The sequence below is a fragment of the Saccoglossus kowalevskii genome, chromosome 16 (genome assembly GCF_978046115.1).
Source record: "Saccoglossus kowalevskii chromosome 16, keSacKowa6.1, whole genome shotgun sequence".
In the NCBI taxonomy this organism is placed as follows: Eukaryota; Metazoa; Hemichordata; class Enteropneusta; family Harrimaniidae; genus Saccoglossus; species Saccoglossus kowalevskii.
This window is the reverse complement of record NC_140656.1, coordinates 20455528-20473265: the sequence shown is the minus strand read 5'-3', so window position 1 is coordinate 20473265 and position 17738 is coordinate 20455528. Positions and strand designations below refer to the sequence as shown.

The 17738-nt window shown below is 36.2% G+C and overlaps 1 protein-coding gene across 1 annotated transcript; it reads right to left on the bottom strand.

Annotated features, from left to right (window-relative positions):
- Positions 1-3255: 3255 nt before the first annotated feature.
- LOC100375905 (uncharacterized) lies at positions 3256-12756 on the bottom strand. Its single transcript, XM_085491200.1, has 12 exons — positions 11843-12756; positions 11194-11337; positions 10793-10923; positions 9755-9826; positions 9542-9637; positions 8558-8646; positions 8056-8158; positions 7787-7889; positions 5663-5770; positions 4577-4672; positions 3721-3819; positions 3256-3524 (listed from the first exon to the last, which is right to left on the bottom strand). The coding sequence occupies exons 1-12, from the start codon at positions 12726-12728 to the stop codon at positions 3295-3297; spliced, it is 2157 nt and encodes a 718-aa protein (XP_085347326.1). The 5' UTR covers positions 12729-12756; the 3' UTR covers positions 3256-3294.
- Between the last annotated feature and the right edge of the window lie 4982 nt (positions 12757-17738).

Genomic DNA, 17738 nt, shown 5'->3' with positions numbered 1-17738 from the left:
TATCGTCAATTTTCTTAGCAAATAGCACATTTAATAACCAGCGTGACAACATTTTAATAAGAACCTCACAAAACAATTTACATGTGTGTCTATATATTCTCAAATTGAATATCTAAGTGTATTTATTGTTATACAATATTGTTAGGTAATGAATAACCGACGACACTGGAGAATTTCTGGTTTCGAATATTGGTCAGCCACACGCACACATACACACATACAGGTGTCCCATGAATTGTGGAGCCACCATACACATGTCCCATGAATTGTGGAGCCACCATTGAATTAACTTTTAATATAGTTGAATTAACTTTTAATATAGTTGCGATATGAACTCGATTAAAACGCGTTCCTATATAGGGTTGCGTTTTAATTGGAGTTTAATTAAACTCAATTACAATGCAATACAATGGAGAATTGCACTTTAATTAAGTTTAATTAAACAAGAGTTGAATATCCCGTGACTGAACATAGAAATGTTTGCGAAGCTTAGGTTTAGTATCGGGGTAAGGTATGGTATAGTTATATTAATATTAATATTAATATAACGTGAACCATACCTTCCCCGATACTAAACCTAAGCTTCGCAGACCTGACTTAAATTCGATTAAATATTAATATAAATTATGAAACATTGTGGAGCCACCAATTTGGGGCTCCACTTGTACAAAGGGCTCCACTTTGTTTGTGTGTGTCTGGTCTACTGGCTCTACTTCTACGTCTACACTTTGTTTTAAACAGCAAACAATGTGGAGCCCGAGTGCAAGGCTCCACTTTCAGGAGGGGCTTCACATCGTTGGTGTGTAAACAGGCCAATGGCTCCACATTTCATGGTTTACACACACACACACACACACACACACATACTTGTATTGCAATATGTTCCGAGGACTCCATTGGATTAACTTTTAATATAGTTGAATTAACTTTTAATATAGTTGCGATATGAACTCGATTAAAACGCGTTCCTATATAGGGTTGCGTTTTAATTGGAGTTTAATTAAACTCAATTACAATGCAATACAATGGAAAATTGCATTTTAATTAAGTTTAATTAAACAAGAGTTGAATATCCGGTGACTGAACATAGAAATGTTTGCGAAGCTTAGGTTTAGTATCGGGGTAAGGTATGGTATAATTATATTAATATTAATATAACGTGAACCATACCTTCCCCCGATACTAAACCTAAGCTACGCAAAACGTATTAATAATCGAATTAACTATTAATATAAATTATGTTTTCCGAGGACTATGAAAAAGGTCCTCGGAAGGTGTGTATGTCCTCGGAAGCAGCTATATATCTGTATTTTTGTCCTCGCAACATATAGCAATCCAAGCACACACACACACACACACACACACACACACACACACACACACACACACACACACACACACACACACACACACACACACACACACACACACACACACACACATACGTGGATTGCTATATGTTGTGAGGACTAGGTAACAGCACCCCCCATACGAGGACACCATTTTCCCCTGTACCTACTGCCATAAAATTAAAAAACATATCATCAAATCTATTAAGGATATGCCCTGTTTACGCATTTTTAGAGTATCTCAAAATTTTGCTGACCTGGTTTTTCCTATGCCACAGAGGACAAAATTCCGAGGACTGTGATTTTGTTGCGAGGACAAGGAAATTTCAGGGGGTGTCACTCATAATCTTGTTGCAAGTCCTCGGAAAACATGCAAATAAACAAGATATTTCACTGCTCATCTAAAGCAGAGGTAACTGTTTCAAACATAAACCATTCAAGGCGATGACTTTTGGATTGTTTTTTTTCTAAAACAGAAATAATTACACTATATTCCTTTTTAATTAGAAATGATTATTGCAAGACAATCCTTTTATATTCCATGTAATGAAGTGACTGTATATATTGTTGCCACTATTCATTGATATTCTATGCAATGAATTGACTGCATTTATTGATGTCAAAATTTTCATTGATACTCCATTCAAAGAAGTGACTTTATTTATTGATGGCAAAATATTCATTGATATTTCATTCAATGAAATGTCTGCATTCACTGATGAGCCCAAGAATCTCCCCTCTAGATCTGCCACTGAAAATATTCATTCATATTCTCCATGCAATGAAGTGACTGTATATATTAATTTCACAATATTTATTGATATTCTATGCAATGAAATGACTGTATTATTGTTCGTAAAATATTCATTGACATTCTATGCAATGAAATAATTGCATTTAGTGTTCGCAAAATATTAATTGATATTCCATACAATGAAGTGACTGTATATATTAATGTTAACTATTGATAATCAGTGTATTTAAGTGACTTTATTTTTTCCAAACCAAAATATTCCAAGTAATGAAGGGACTGTATTTATTGTTGCCAACTTTTTCATTGATATTCCATACAAGGAAGTGACTCCATTTATTGCAGCCAACATTTTCATTACAGAGAGGGTAACCTCATACTCACTTTATTAGTACATGCTTCACACAGAAGTCAATACTGTTGTTTTTTAGCATATTACCAAGGCTGAAGTCATTCTCAAATTTCCAAATTATACACATATAAAGTGAATGTTTCAAACATAACTAAAACATAATCTCTACATAATAAATCATTAATGAACATAAAATTTGTTTGAATGCCTTTTTTTATTCTTAATGGTACACACTGAATACATGTACATTAAAAAAATCAGCAATAGTTACATAAAGTAAATGATATCATCACAGCAAATGTCAATGGTGGATAGGGGGTGGAACGACAACAAATTATCAAATATTCAGGTTTTAATATACATGTATGAGGGGCACACAATGAAACCATCCGTACTTAAACACTAAAAATATGGCAATGCTGCGTGATGGGATGGGTTGTTGTGTGCCCAACAAGTGTTGAACAAGGTGTGATACAGGTTTGTGAAACTGATATAACCATCTTTTAGAGCCCAGGTTTCATCATATTGTGAAGCTTTGAAATTATGTTCATAGTTTATCTATTCATATGCAAACAAGTTTGATCTTGCATACTGTTATTACCTATAATTGAAAATTTATCTGCTCTATTTGAAGTGCATCTAGACAAGCACATAAACCAAAATTAATTTATACTGGATCAATATAAATTGACTTGTTTTGACCATAACCATATATGAAAGCACATGCTAACAGAAGCATTCAAGACACATGTAAGAAAGATGAAACTCATTCTTGCATGTATTACATATTTGATAACCCACCCCCACCAACTAAATGGCATACAGAAGACCTGTAGCCAGAGTTAAGAATAATGCTGTTTTGACTTTGATTGCCTTTTATATGTTGTTATCAGATTGTACACACAATACTTTATGTTTTTCCATGACCTGCTGGCCAGTACTTGATTCTCTTTCAGACAGTTAGTACATTCAATCTTTCCAGGAACTTTTAACATTCTGATATTTCTCATAAAATAGTTTTTAACTATTGTCCGTTCTTCTGTGGTCCACATCTTTTTCCCATCACTCACACCTAAGCACAAGAGAAAATGTAATTAAACCAAAAGAGGTCCAAAAGAACTTAGTGCATGGAAATAAAACTGTCTAGTATTCAAGACTTAATGATAGCAAGCAATGTAGAAACCACAAGACAAATTAATTTTTAACTGAGAGCAAAATATATACGACTTCGTGCTTAGGAAGGGAATACAATCAATCAATTATAATACCTTTATCAGGTTCTCTCTGTAAATAAGCTTTCTTAGTCTCTGACTGAATAGGGTTATCTGTGGAAGTTCTCTTGTTATACAGTGATGACATGATTACATCTGGAATAAAAATAACACAAATCAAGGCAGTTAGTAAATGAAGCTGAAATCACAAGTAATGGAGCACTGAAAACAAACCCAAAAGAATGACACCCTCGAAGGTTTCGCACACTATACACTTTGTCTACATTCACTAAGAAAGTACTTTTTTTGTTGCGAGCAGTTCAAATTTATGAGTTAAGACGTTATTCAGGAAATTTCTCCCAAACAAGCATGAATACTCTACTCCTATAAGCAGGAGATTTGTGATGGAATGCAACAACTAATGATACTTTCTGCAGAAAACCCATTTACCAGACATTATTTAGCAATAAGAGGTCAAGTACTAGTACAGGGATGTGTTCAATGAGCGAGATGCAGAAAAAACACATTATTTAAGAGGCCATTTCCATCCATTATGGCAGCGAGAAATCCATTATTTCAATTATAATGCCCAAAATGTAGTGATGTGCTCAAGAAAAAGGACAACAACTCTGTTGTTATTGCGTCCTGACTTTAACACGTTCACAAACAAATGGCATACAAAAACATGTTTATAGGTAATTTTGCAATTAAAAAGACCAGGATTTTCTAACTTAAACGACTAGTAATGGATTTGTTGTTTAAACAATCTTCACAAGTGCGGACAATTTGGTATATTGCTGATCTTTTTTGTGCATTGTCCTCAAGCACTACCCTGTTATTGTCTGATAATGTTACAGCATCTGGTACTGATCAACCACACGATAACTAATAAGAGATAAAATAAAAACAATACCTTCCGCTGATTTTTTCTTCTTTTTTGGTGAGGAATCACTGGTAGAATATGTGGAGGTTCTTTTATTAGAAACTTGTGTCTTGTTCACAGCAAGATCTAGATTTGAATTAATAGATATAAAAATATAATTAAAGAAAATTTAATGCTGTTTAATATTAATTGTCATTTTATCATTTCCCATGATAAATATTGTGGTGGAATACAATTTCTGTAGGTATGGGATGGGAAAATACTGATATAGAGATAACAAGCAAAGCAGTGACCGTAGACTTGAAGAGAACGTACACAAGTGTTATTATGACAAGTGTGTAGTGTAACTTGCTGAAAACTTGGTCAGAATAAGTAATGACTTTGCAAAGACTAAAAATTACGTGACCAACTAGGACTGAGTAGGAGAAATCGCCTGTACAGTTGTGTTGACTAGAGTGATATTTAACACATTTTATAGCAAGTCACTGTCAACATTGTTGGGAGTTTAATAGTTTTGGTGTACTCACTTTGAACCAACTTGGAATCCTGACTCCAACAAGTGAGGATTGACTGGGGATTTGTAAATGTGTGTACCAGCCACAGAAAGCCGATACCAGCTTATCTGTCACTTGACTATTGTAGGGGTGCACCCATAGGAAAGCGGATTGAACCAGACCATTAACGTCAATGAATTCCTACAATGCTTATTAGTTGGAATAATACTGGTGTACTTTGGATTTAACACTGGTACCAGTGGTAATCGCACAGGAGGAATGGTTAGAGGACTCTATTGACCGGGTAATTTAACTAAGATAGCAAACCCCTAACTCAACCACAGACACCCAAATGTGACCCTGGTAATCTGAGAATAAGCTCGTTGTAGACCACTCAGGAGACCCTGTGGGAACCTTATCCACTGAACCAATAAAGTGCTACCAGTGGTGTTAGGAAAGCTGACTCACCGCTGACTTATTTTATAACCGGTGGCCAGTTATTTAATAAAGTGCTAGAAAATATTTCTTGGACGAGTTGTTTCAAGTTAAAATTGCAACTGAGAACACAGATTAGTTACAGTTAAAAATAAGTTTAGTCTTACGGTAAGGGAAATAAAATTACCTTCAACAGATTTCTTCATAGGTAAAAGGAAATCCGTCTTCTTAAGTTCTAGGGATGGAGTATGCACAGAAGCTCTCTTTGACATGTGCGTCTTAGAATCTTCTGAAGCTAAAAATAAAAAAAAATACAATTTTATCAGAACAATCAATATGGCAAATGCAATTAATTTTGAACAAAATTATACCATGCATGTCTGGAAAACAGTTAAACAGATAAATTGATGTTATATTCAGTTGTTATTTCAAGTACTGTCTTTGTCCCAAATACCAATGAATCAAATCACGTTCAAGAATTCAACAAGTCATTGTCAATGACACGTCCCCGTTCCGTTCATATTTGAGTGACATATACATTCAAAGCAGATCATGACCGAAATGCACCTGCATATGTACAACACATTGAACAAAATCCATCCATGCATGACTGAGATCCGGTTCTGGAATTGGGAAAATACATGATTTTGATGCATTTTCGGCCTTAAAATGGCCATCATTCAGCTATTGTTAAGCGGATCATGAAACAAACGCACATATCTATTTGTGACATGATGTATCATGTGTGTGTGAAGTTTGAACTTGATCAATCCAGACATGTCTTGGATACGGATCCAGAACTGAATTCTTTAAAACAAAATGGCCACCAGTCGGCCATTTTGAACTTGATCTGGGAAAAAAATGACGTGCATCAAGGTCCTATTATGTTTAATGTATGTACCAAATTTGAACAAAATCCGTCCATGCATAACTGAGATCCGGGTTCGGAATGGTGAAAATGTGCGATTTCAACCTTAAAGCGGCCGCCATTTGGCTATCGTTAATGAAATCATGAAACAAATACACATACATATTTGTGACATGATGTACCTTGTGTGTGTGAAGTTTGAACTTGATCAATCCAGACATGTCTCAGATACGGATCCAGAACTGAATTCTTTAAAACAAAATGGCCGCCAGTCGGCCATTTCGAACTTGATCCAGAAAAAAAATAACGTGCATCAAGGTCCTATTATGTTTAATGTATGTACCAAATTTGACTGAAATCCGTCCGTGCATAACTGAGATCCGGGTCCGGAATGGTGAAAATGTGCGATTTCAATGCATTTTCGGCCTTAAAGCGGCCGCCATTTGGCTATCGTTAATGAGATCATGAAACAAATGCACATACATATTTGTGACATGATGTACCTTGTGTGTGTGAAGTTTGAACTCGATCAATCCAAGCATGTCTCAGATACGGATCCAGAACTGAATTCTTTAAAACAAAATGGCCGCCAGTCGGCCATTTCCAACTTGATCCAGAAAAAAAAGAATGTGCATCAAGGTCCTATTATGTTTAATGTATGTACCAAATTTGACTGAAATCCGTCCATGCATAACTGAGATCCGGGTCCGGAATGGTGAAAATGTGCGATTTCAATGCATTTTCGGCCTTAAAGCGGCCGCCATTTGGCTATCGTTAATGAGATCATGAAACAAATGCACATACATATTTGTGACATGATGTACCTTGTGTGTGTGAAGTTTGAACTCGATCAATCCAAGCATGTCTCAGATACGGATCCAGAACTGAATTCTTTAAAACAAATTGGCCGCCAGTTGGCCATTTCAAACCCGATCCCCCCCAAAAAATATGACGTGCATCAAGGTCCTATTATGTTTAATGTATGTACCAAATTTGAACGAAATACGTCCATGCATAACTGAGATCCGGGTCCGGAATGGTGAAAATGTCTGATTTTGATGCATTTTCGGCCTTAAAATGGCCGCTATTCGGCTATCGTTATCGGATCATGAAAAAAATGCATGTGCATATGTCCCATATAATGTGTGATGTATGAGTGAAGTTTGAACTTAATCGGCCCATGCATGTTCGATATACAGGTGATCACGGACGCACGCACGGACGCACACAGGGCAAAACATAAGTCCCCGTTTTCGGACTACGTTCGAACGGGGACTAATAAGCTCACTTCAGAAATAAAACTGTTGCCAGTCAGACAATGTTAATCACATCATGAAAAAAAAAAACTTTGTGAGATGATCATACAGAATTTGAGTGAAATAAGTACAGCCATGACTGGGAACTGTAAAATGTCTCTCATTATGTCTAAAAATGGCAGCTTACCTGCTTCTACAATACAACGTGATATATCTTCTCTAAATTGCACTATATTGTCCATGTCATACATTAATTTTGTAGACTGTCCATTAGCAAACTGCTCTGCAAACTGAAAAGTATTATGACATTATCAGCAATAAAATAAACATTGCTGTCGATACAACGGCCTGATATATGATACATACATTGAGAAAGTACTGTAAAACCATTTATTTTCACTGACATTTAATATATCACTATCTTAATTTTAAATGCAGCTGAAAGTCCATAATTACCTTGATGACTAACACACCACATGATACAGCATCATCTTGCATTGTATGATCCACTTTCAATATAGTATAAGTACTGACTTCACCCTTCTTACTTGCATAATTACTAAAAGATAACAGATATTTTAGTTGTTGAAAATGAAAAATCTTGGGCAAGAGTTAGGTGCATTTTTTGTGTTACGGTAAGTAAACTATGGCACGTAGGTGGCACAGGATCCTACTGATAATTTATAGCAAACACTTGTATCAAGAATAATACTTGAAGTAGGAGTGCATATGGATTCAACCTTATCCAATTCTTGGTAATTTGCTCCACAACTACATGTACCGGTATGTCATATTTTGTTATAGCAACAAAACACTCTTGGGGACATAGTTATGTTCAAACAATAACTACCTATTTCTCATACTACAGTATATCCCAGAACTTTGAGTTAAATTAAAAATCTACAAAATTATGCAAAAACAGAAAAAAATAAATTATAATTGAACTCTTCCTACTTACTTCCAATTCTGCTGAATTGTCACCATTGTCTCTTTACTTTCACCAGTAGAATTCAGATATATTATTTCATGACTTTTTTGCTTAACCACCTGTAAAGCATTACAAAAATCAATTCTCATATTGGACAGAAATAAACTAGTCATTGAAAATGACACAGTCCCCGTTAAATATTTGAAAGTTTTCTTTGTGCTCGTCATATTAAAGCGGAGGGGTTGTCGCGAGCGTGTCCTTGAAACTTGAGTTCCAAGTGGTGTATACAACAGATTGTTTATTTACATCAAAACACGTGTTCCGTGTAGTAGTAATATGGCCAAAAATAAAAACAGCCGTTATTCTGCCATCTTTGATCTGATTATGAAACACACTTGATATGTACGATGTATGTGCCAATACGAATGAAAATGGTACATAAATTGTGGAAATATAGTAGTAAGGCCAAAAAGTCAGATGGCTGTCACAATTTGTCATGGACATGCATCCTAACATTTATAAAGTAAATGTATGTGCCAAATTTGAATGAAAACTGACAGAGCACATCCAAGATACCACATAAAAAAAAAAAAACAAGATGCAAAATTCAATTCATCCAATTGCAAAATAAATCATCATGGACATGTATCTTAGCATGTATAATCTATGTACCAAGTTTGAATGACAACTGACAAAGCATGTCCAAAATACAAAATTTTCAAAAAACAAGATGGCTGCTAGTCGGTCATTTTGAATCGAATCGCTGAACCACTGCATGTGCATATGTCCCACATAAGATACTAGGCACATGCAAAGAATTAACATAATCGGTCCAAAGGGATTCTGAGATATGACTCCGGACGGACGCACGGATCATCCGAACGGGGACTAATAAAATTGTTCAGTACTGATGGATTAATGCAAAGGAAATGGAAAACAATTATACAAGAATTTTAGAGTCAACTGTAAAATTGAAAATGGTGCCTGAATTATTTACAGTATTTTACAACTTACCACAAGTGTCCAATGTCCATTTATTATGCCAGAATTAGTTGTTTCTCCACCTTCAAACATAGCACCTATTACCATCTCATACTTGGAAAGATTTATCTGTAAATACATTGTATGCATTAGTAATAATACACATGACTAGTAACAATTGTTGCTAAATGGAAGAAACAAATTTCCACTAGCTGACTAGTCTGGAAAATATTAAATGATAATTACCTTTTTTGGTTTGGCCATTTCACCCTTCAAACAAATAGATGTCATTAAATTGTGGTCAAAAAAAAGAATGGCCTGAAAACAATATAAAATTACATTGTCAGCAATGAAATAAAGGAGATTATGTTTAATGATAAGCAATGAATAAACTGTGGCAACAAAGCATAACAGCAGATACCAATGGAGGAAATAAGTACTAAAAAACTGTTGAAGTGCACTACACTTAGGATATTATGCACTAATGAAAAAAATATATTTCAATACATATACACTGTATTTTACATAATATTCACGTCAGATAGCATCAGAAAGTGATGAACAGTGCATGAATAACTCAATCTAAATAAATAAAATTCATTTCGTCCGATTGTGAATGCTCAACACAGACCTGACAAACTTTCATAGAGAATGGTCAATCAGAATGCATCTTTAAATAGTAGCACAAATTATTAACAGATTATAGGAGTTACTCAAGTGACTTATAAATGAATGAGTGTCAAATGTTAAACACTTTTTTAATCTCATTGATGATCATTATATATCTAAGGCATTCCCATTGAGGTCAGGTCAACAAAGAAGTTGTGAATCAGAGACCCCCCCTCCCATCCCCTCCATTAATCTGCCATGCTGTTATGTTGACAGAAAAGAGAATCAGAGAGACCCACACTCCACAATCATCATAAACAAACACAGACTAAATAACACAAATACCAATGGTAACCAGTCAAATATCAAATTACAAAAGCAATATTGGCGAAAATACAACCAAACATGTTATCATACCAATTTAAGTTTGATTGAAAGTGACATTGATATGTGAACAAAGTCTATCAATTTTGAACAAATTATCACTGTCAGGGTCAGGGATACCCTGTACCAGAATATCTACAAGAAAAACAAGATTTCTTTCCATTGAGCAGCAATAAGTAAAAGTTTACCAAAATCTTTATCATTCAGTATGCAATTAAATCTTAAACTCAGCTTCCCAATTCAGCCATCACCATTCCACCTGTTCAGAACCTTTCAACATAAAATAAATACCTTTTTCTCTCTTGTGGCAATATAAATAGCAGAGTTCACAATATCATCTGACAGCTGTTTTTTATGGCCCAGGTCCAATATACTGTTCTTCATTATCGAGTAGGGCCCTACTTTCATTGTATCTACATCACCTGTAAAACAACATAAACCATTCAAAAACCCTATTACAATAAATACTTTTTCTATCAGGTTGATGTGGTTGTATCTTGTAGATCTGTATAAGCATCAGTGGCAGTCTTTTTCAGATACGCATGTTTACCTTCACAACATCTTCAACTAATGGAAGAAATTTTGGCATGTTCCTCTTCCTTTCATTCATAGTATTAAGTGCATGTAAATACTGAACACCAAGTGCCTTAGGAAATGGTGAATTAAACTGAACACTAAATATATGAACAAACCTTTAGAAACATCTTCATCATCAATATGCATACATTTGTCTTGTAGTTTTCCATTTATATCTGTATTATTATTATTCATTTCTTGAAATTCCTCATCTTCAATGATATTACCAGTATTCAGTAGGTCTTCATTCTCACATTCATCTATAATTCACACAATTTTGAAAAGTTAGTAAGCCAAATGACAAATATCATACGACTTATTTCAATTCTCGTCCTAAGACAGTGCTCAAAGAGATTACAGCATAACTACTGCAAAGATTGTTCAGTGTCATTGATAAAAACTATTTCCTGAACAAATACTAACCTAATATCAATACACAATAGACTGTTCATTCTATCGGTCATTCAGGTTTTTCTGCTGGCATATACAAGGGGACAATTTTTGTTGTTATCTTTAACAGTGTCAGCAAATACTGATAATCGTTGGCTAGTGTATATTTGATACTAATAGCAATTCCCCATAATCATTGATTGAAATTCCATCAACAAATTCAGGCATTTCAATTTAGGGAAAGGTGACCAGCCTATATGCTAGTTCCATATTTGACATACAACTAAAGAAGGTGACGATGATTGAGTAAAAACAATAGTTGGAGTGTCATAGCAGTGAAACGCAGAATTTATCATGGGATAAAACACTACTCACCATCTATGTTGATTTCTATTTCATCAAGTCCTTTGTTCTTGAATTCTCCAATATTTCCTTTCTCAAATGCCATCAGAATTCTGCTGACCTTTGCAATTTGTAATGTATTCTGTGGAAGTCTGTAAAACTCTCGATGGACTCTTATGTCATGTCCCAAAAATCCAGCAAGGATGTCTTGCTCATTGTCCTTCAAATTGAAGATTTGTGACATTGTAGCAATTTGTTTCCTTAAATTTGTAGAGGTGAACCGTTCAGCATGTTCAATGCCACATTTTGTTACAAACTTTCTCAGGCATACTGTTGCACGTACTGGGCGCAGTGAGTTTTGTAAACACGCAAAAATGTATGGATTTGCCACATTGACTTCAACAGCTTTTCTTTTTTCGATAAGTAATTTTATCTGATTACAGTGATCCTTGGTTAATAGAACAGGCACATTTCTTCCTCTTTTGCCTTTTATTTCAACTCTATCAATCAAACGACACAGATTTTGCTCCCAACTTGTCAAAGATGAACCAGCTTCTTGATTGACTCCTCTTACTTCTTTAAAATCTTCTAGAAGCATTCTTTCCATTTCCCCACTCCTCCTCCTATTGAATAAAATCAATTGGGCTAACGTTATCTCGCTCAAATTCTTCCAGGTTGATGTGGTTGTATCTTCTTGTAGATCTTTATAAGCATCAGTGGCAGTCTTTTTCAGATACATGTTTACCTTCACAACATCTTCAACTAATGGAAGAAATTTTGGCATGTTCCTCTTCCTTTCATTCATAGTATTAAGTGCATGTGAACTTATCGACTGTGCCCACTGTATCTCACACAATTTAAGGAATTTCTTAGCTGCTAATTCGTTGGTAGAGTCTTCATTTTTGATTGCCTCAGCCATGCAGATTGTAGTACATTTCTTCAGAGAGTGACCCAACTTTAATGCAAGAGAAGGTTTTCCAAGAACTCTGTCGTCAAGGTTATAGTCTGCCAACTGCTGTGTTGCCTGGATTACAATTTCAAACTTTGAAGGATGAATATATTCTTTTAGGGAGGATGCATTTTTCTTACTGATCTTTCTAAGTTGTATTAGAAGTTTTGCAAGTTCTCTCATTTTCTGCTTCACGTACTGAATCTTTGCAGATTCTGTACCAACTTTCATATATTCCCTGGATCCAAATTCTATGATAAGATCATCATTTCTTGCAATTACTGCCACTTCATCCTGAGTCATTTTAGATAGCACTCTGTCCGCCATACCCTCTGTAACATTATCACTATGTGGTAATAACATTCCTGCTACTTGTTGTATTCTTCGATGAATTATTTTTGGTGTTGCATTTTCAAACAGTTTGACAGGACATATCTTGTTGTGTTTATACAGTTCTGCTTTGATGAACCAACCCAAACATTCAGGACAAGGGAGATACTGCGATACAGGAACTGTAAATGATGGTCTTCTGTATGGTATGATATAGCCATATCCATCTTTAAGTATTTCAACATTATGAGCATGGTTGCCTTTATTTGTCAGTTTCTGCCATAAAATTTTCCTTTCGGTACTTCCCTTTCTGAAACTTAATGCATAGACAACATCTTTCTCTGTACTGTGTTTATTCTCAAAATGCCTTGGTAACTTTGGATATTTGTTCATGCAGTAAACACAGTAAGCAAATTTGTCCCATTTTCTTTTCCTATTGGAATTATTTGTTGTTTGAACCTGCACCGAGGAAGGATTCACAGAACTGATTTGGATGTCATTCTCAAGATTCTTTGTAGTAGATGATGTACTAGGCAGATTTCTTTTTTCTGAAGACTTTACAAACTCTATGCTCATTTCACCTGCAGAAGTATTTTGATGATTCTTGTTTTCTTTCCCATGAAACTTTGATGACAATGGTGACACAGTATTGAATTCAACGGACTCACAATCCGACAGATCAGGAACAATGATACTATTGGAACAATTATCACTACTTTGACAGATAGCAGCTGATTGGCAAGCCTTATCTTTGGGGCTTATGCTAGATTTCATCCATGGCTTGTCATTTCCTGTAGTTTTCACATCACTGATACTATGCATATCTAATTCACAAGAAAAAGATACATCCGACTCACAATCTGAATTTGGTTCATAAGTAGGGTCAGCATCAGAATCGTCATAGTCTTCTTCAAAGTTTTCACTATCATTTTCATCTTCATTGTCATGAGTAGCTGCAGTTTTTACTTCCATTGAAGGATGTGTTTTAACCTTAGTTTGTACAGGTGTGAGAGGCCTAACTTTAACAACATTTTTACTTCTATCCCATTTAGATTGCAGAAATGGAAAAGAAATTTCAGAATCAGAAATGTCAGATTCACAGTCTGATTCCAAAACAATGTTTGAATCATATTTTTTAAACAAGGTTGATGATTTACGTACATTTTTACAGGAATTAGTATAACCTGGGGTGAGAAATTCTTCTGGTGAGGTTATAAATGGCAAAATGACTCTTCTTTTTAATGATTTTGTCTTGCCTCTATCTGACCCACCATTGACATCATTATGTACCAAACATGATTCTGGTTTCAAGTTGCCACCATCTGGTTCACTTCTGGCAGTTAAAATACTGTTCTGTAAGATGAATGATCCTGAATTCAAATTGCCACTATCTGGTTCATTTCTGACAGGTAGCACACTATTCTGTATTATACACGATTTTGGTCTCACGTAGACACCATCCGAACCATGTGCAATATACGATTCAAGATTCACGATACCACCATCTGGCTCAAACCTGCCAGGCAATATACATGCTTCTGGTTCTGAGTTGCAACTATCTAGTTTACTTCTGTCAATCTGCGTGAAATGTGATTCTGGTTCAGTGTTGCAGTCAACAGATTCACTACTGGCATTGTGGGTAACATGTGACTCTGGTTCAGTGTTGAAGTCAACAGGTTCACTACTGGCATTGTGGGTGACATGTGATTCTGGTTCAGTGTTGCAGTCAACAGGTTCACTACTGGCATTGTGGGTAACATGTGATTCTGGTTCAGTGTTGAAGTCAACAGGTTCACAACTGGCTTTGGCATCATTGTGTACCAAACATGATTCTGGTTTCAAGTTGCCACCATCTGGTTCACTTCTGGCAGGTAAAATACTGTTCTGTAAGATGAATGATCCTGAATTCAAATTGCCACCATCTGGTTCAGTTCTGACAGGTAGCACACTATTCTGTATCATACACGATTTTGGTCTCACGTAGCCACCATCCGAACCATGTGCAATATACGATTCAAGATTCACGATACCACCATCTGGCTCAAACCTGGCAGGCAATAGACATGCTACTGGTTCTGAGTTGCAACTATCAAGTTTACTTCTGTCAATCTGCGTGAAAAGTGATTCTGGTTCAGTGTTGCAGTCAACAGGTTTACTACTGGCCTTGTGGGTAACATGTGATTCTGGTTCAGTGTTGAAGTCAACAGATTCACAACTGGCATGGTGGTTAACATGTGATTCTGATTCTGTGTTGCAGTCAACAGGTTTACTACTGGCATTGTGGGTAACATGTGATTCTGGTTCAGTGTTGAAGTCAACAGGCTCACAACTGGCTTTGGCATCATAATGTACCAAACATGATTCTGGTTTCAAGTTGCCACCATCTGGTTCACTTCTGGCAGGTAAAATACTGTTCTGTACAATGAATGATCCTGAATTCAAATTGCCACTATCTGGTTCAGTTCTGACAGGTAGCACACTATTCTGTATTATACACGATTTTGGTCTCACGTAGCCACCATCCGAACCATGTGCAATATACGATTCAAGATTCACGATATCACCATCTGGCTCAAACCTGGCAGGCAATAGACATGCTTCTGGTTCTGAGTTGCAACTATCTGGTTTACTTCTGTCAATCTGTGTGAAATGTGATTCTGGTTCAGTGTTGCAGTCAACAGGTTCACTACTGGCATTGTGGGTAACATGTGATTCTGGTTCAGTGTTGAAGTCAACAGGCTCACTACTGGCAATGTGGGTAACATGTGATTCTGGTTCAGTGTTGAAGTCAACAGATTCACAACTGGCATGGTGGTTAACATGTGATTCTGATTCTGTGTTGCAGTCAACAGGTTTACTACTGGCATTGTGGGTATCATGTGATTCTGGTTCAGTGTTGAAGTCAACAGGCTCACAACTGGCTTTGGCATCATTATGTACCAAACATGATTCTGGTTTCAAGTTGCCACCATCTGGTTCACTTCTGGCAGGTAAAATACTGTTCTGTAAAATGAATGATCCTGAATTCAAATTGCCACTATCTGGTTCAGTTCTGACAGGTAGCACACTATTCTGTATTATACACGATTTTGGTCTCACGCAGCCACCATCCGAACCATGTGCAATATACGATTCAAGATTCACGATATCACCATCTGGCTCAAACCTGGCAGGCAATAGACATGCTTCTGGTTCTGAGTTGCAACTATCTGGTTTACTTCTGTCAATCTGTGTGAAATGTGATTCTGGTTCAGTGTTGCAGTCAACAGGTTCACTACTGGCATTGTGGGTAACATGTGATTCTCGTTCAGTGTTGAAGTCAACAGGCTCACTACTGGCAATGTGGGCAACATGTGATTCTGGTTCAGTGTTGAAGTCAACAGGTCCACAACTGGATTTGTGGGTAATATGTGATTCTGGTTCTATATTGCAACCACCTGGTTCACAACTCGCATTGTAGGTGCCGTGTGATTCTGGTTCAGTGTTGCAGTCAACAGGTTCACAACTGGCATGGTGGTTAACATGTGATTCTGATTCTGTGTTGCAGTCAACAGGTTTACTACTGGCATTGTGGGTGACATGTGATTCTGGTTCAGTGTTGTAGTCAACAGGTTCACTACTGGCATTGTGGGTGACATGTGATTCTGGTTCAGTGTTGTAGTCAACAGGTTCACTACTGGCATTGTGGGTAACATGTGATTCTGGTTCAGTGTTGAAGTCAACAGGTCCACAACTGGCATGGTGGTTAACATGTGATTCCGATTCAGTGTTGCAGTCAACAGGTTTACTACTGGCATTGTGGGTGACATGTGATTCTGGTTCAGTGTTGTAGTCAACAGGTTCACTACTAGCATTGTGGGTGACATGTGATTCTGGTTCTGTATTGCAACAATCTTGTTCACAACTCGCATTGTAGGTGCCGTGTGATTCTGGTTCAGTGCTGCAGTCAACAGGTGGTTCACTACTGGCATTGTGGGTGACATATGATTCAGGTTCAGTGTTACAGCCATCAAGCTCAACACAAGCAAGTAAGGCATTACTGTTCATGACACATGATTCTGATTGTTTGTTTCCACCACCAGGAACTTTTTTCTATAGATAAAGAAATAATCCAATGTGATTTAGGTTAAGCATACATCTTGCAATAGTGCATTGATAATTATAACTGTACACCAGGAACTAAGTGTATTGCAAATAGTACCTAAAGACTTGTTTTTCCCAACTTATTCAGGGAGATTACAAGATTACAAATTTAAAGCATATACTAATTAGATGCATGATATTTATGTTTGTCACTTCTCTCAGGTACAGACACATGTGCTTTCTGTGTTACTACTGACACTAATCTACACCAGCTGATATGAATACTATTTTGCACATTATTCTCAAAACAAAAAGCTACCCAAAAGCCAAAACATAAAAAATCCAACTGTGTAGATATAATACAGATTAAATATTTAATAATATTGAAAAGATAGAAAATATGGGCAGTTTTGGCCAAATATTGAGAATGGTCAATGAAGGCAGAGAATTATGCAAAGAAAGACAAGGAGGAACCAGAACAGAAAATTACCTAAACTTCAAGAAAAAATCACCAATAATGCTCTGAAAACAACAAAACATTTTGATATGACAAACAAGTCAAAATAC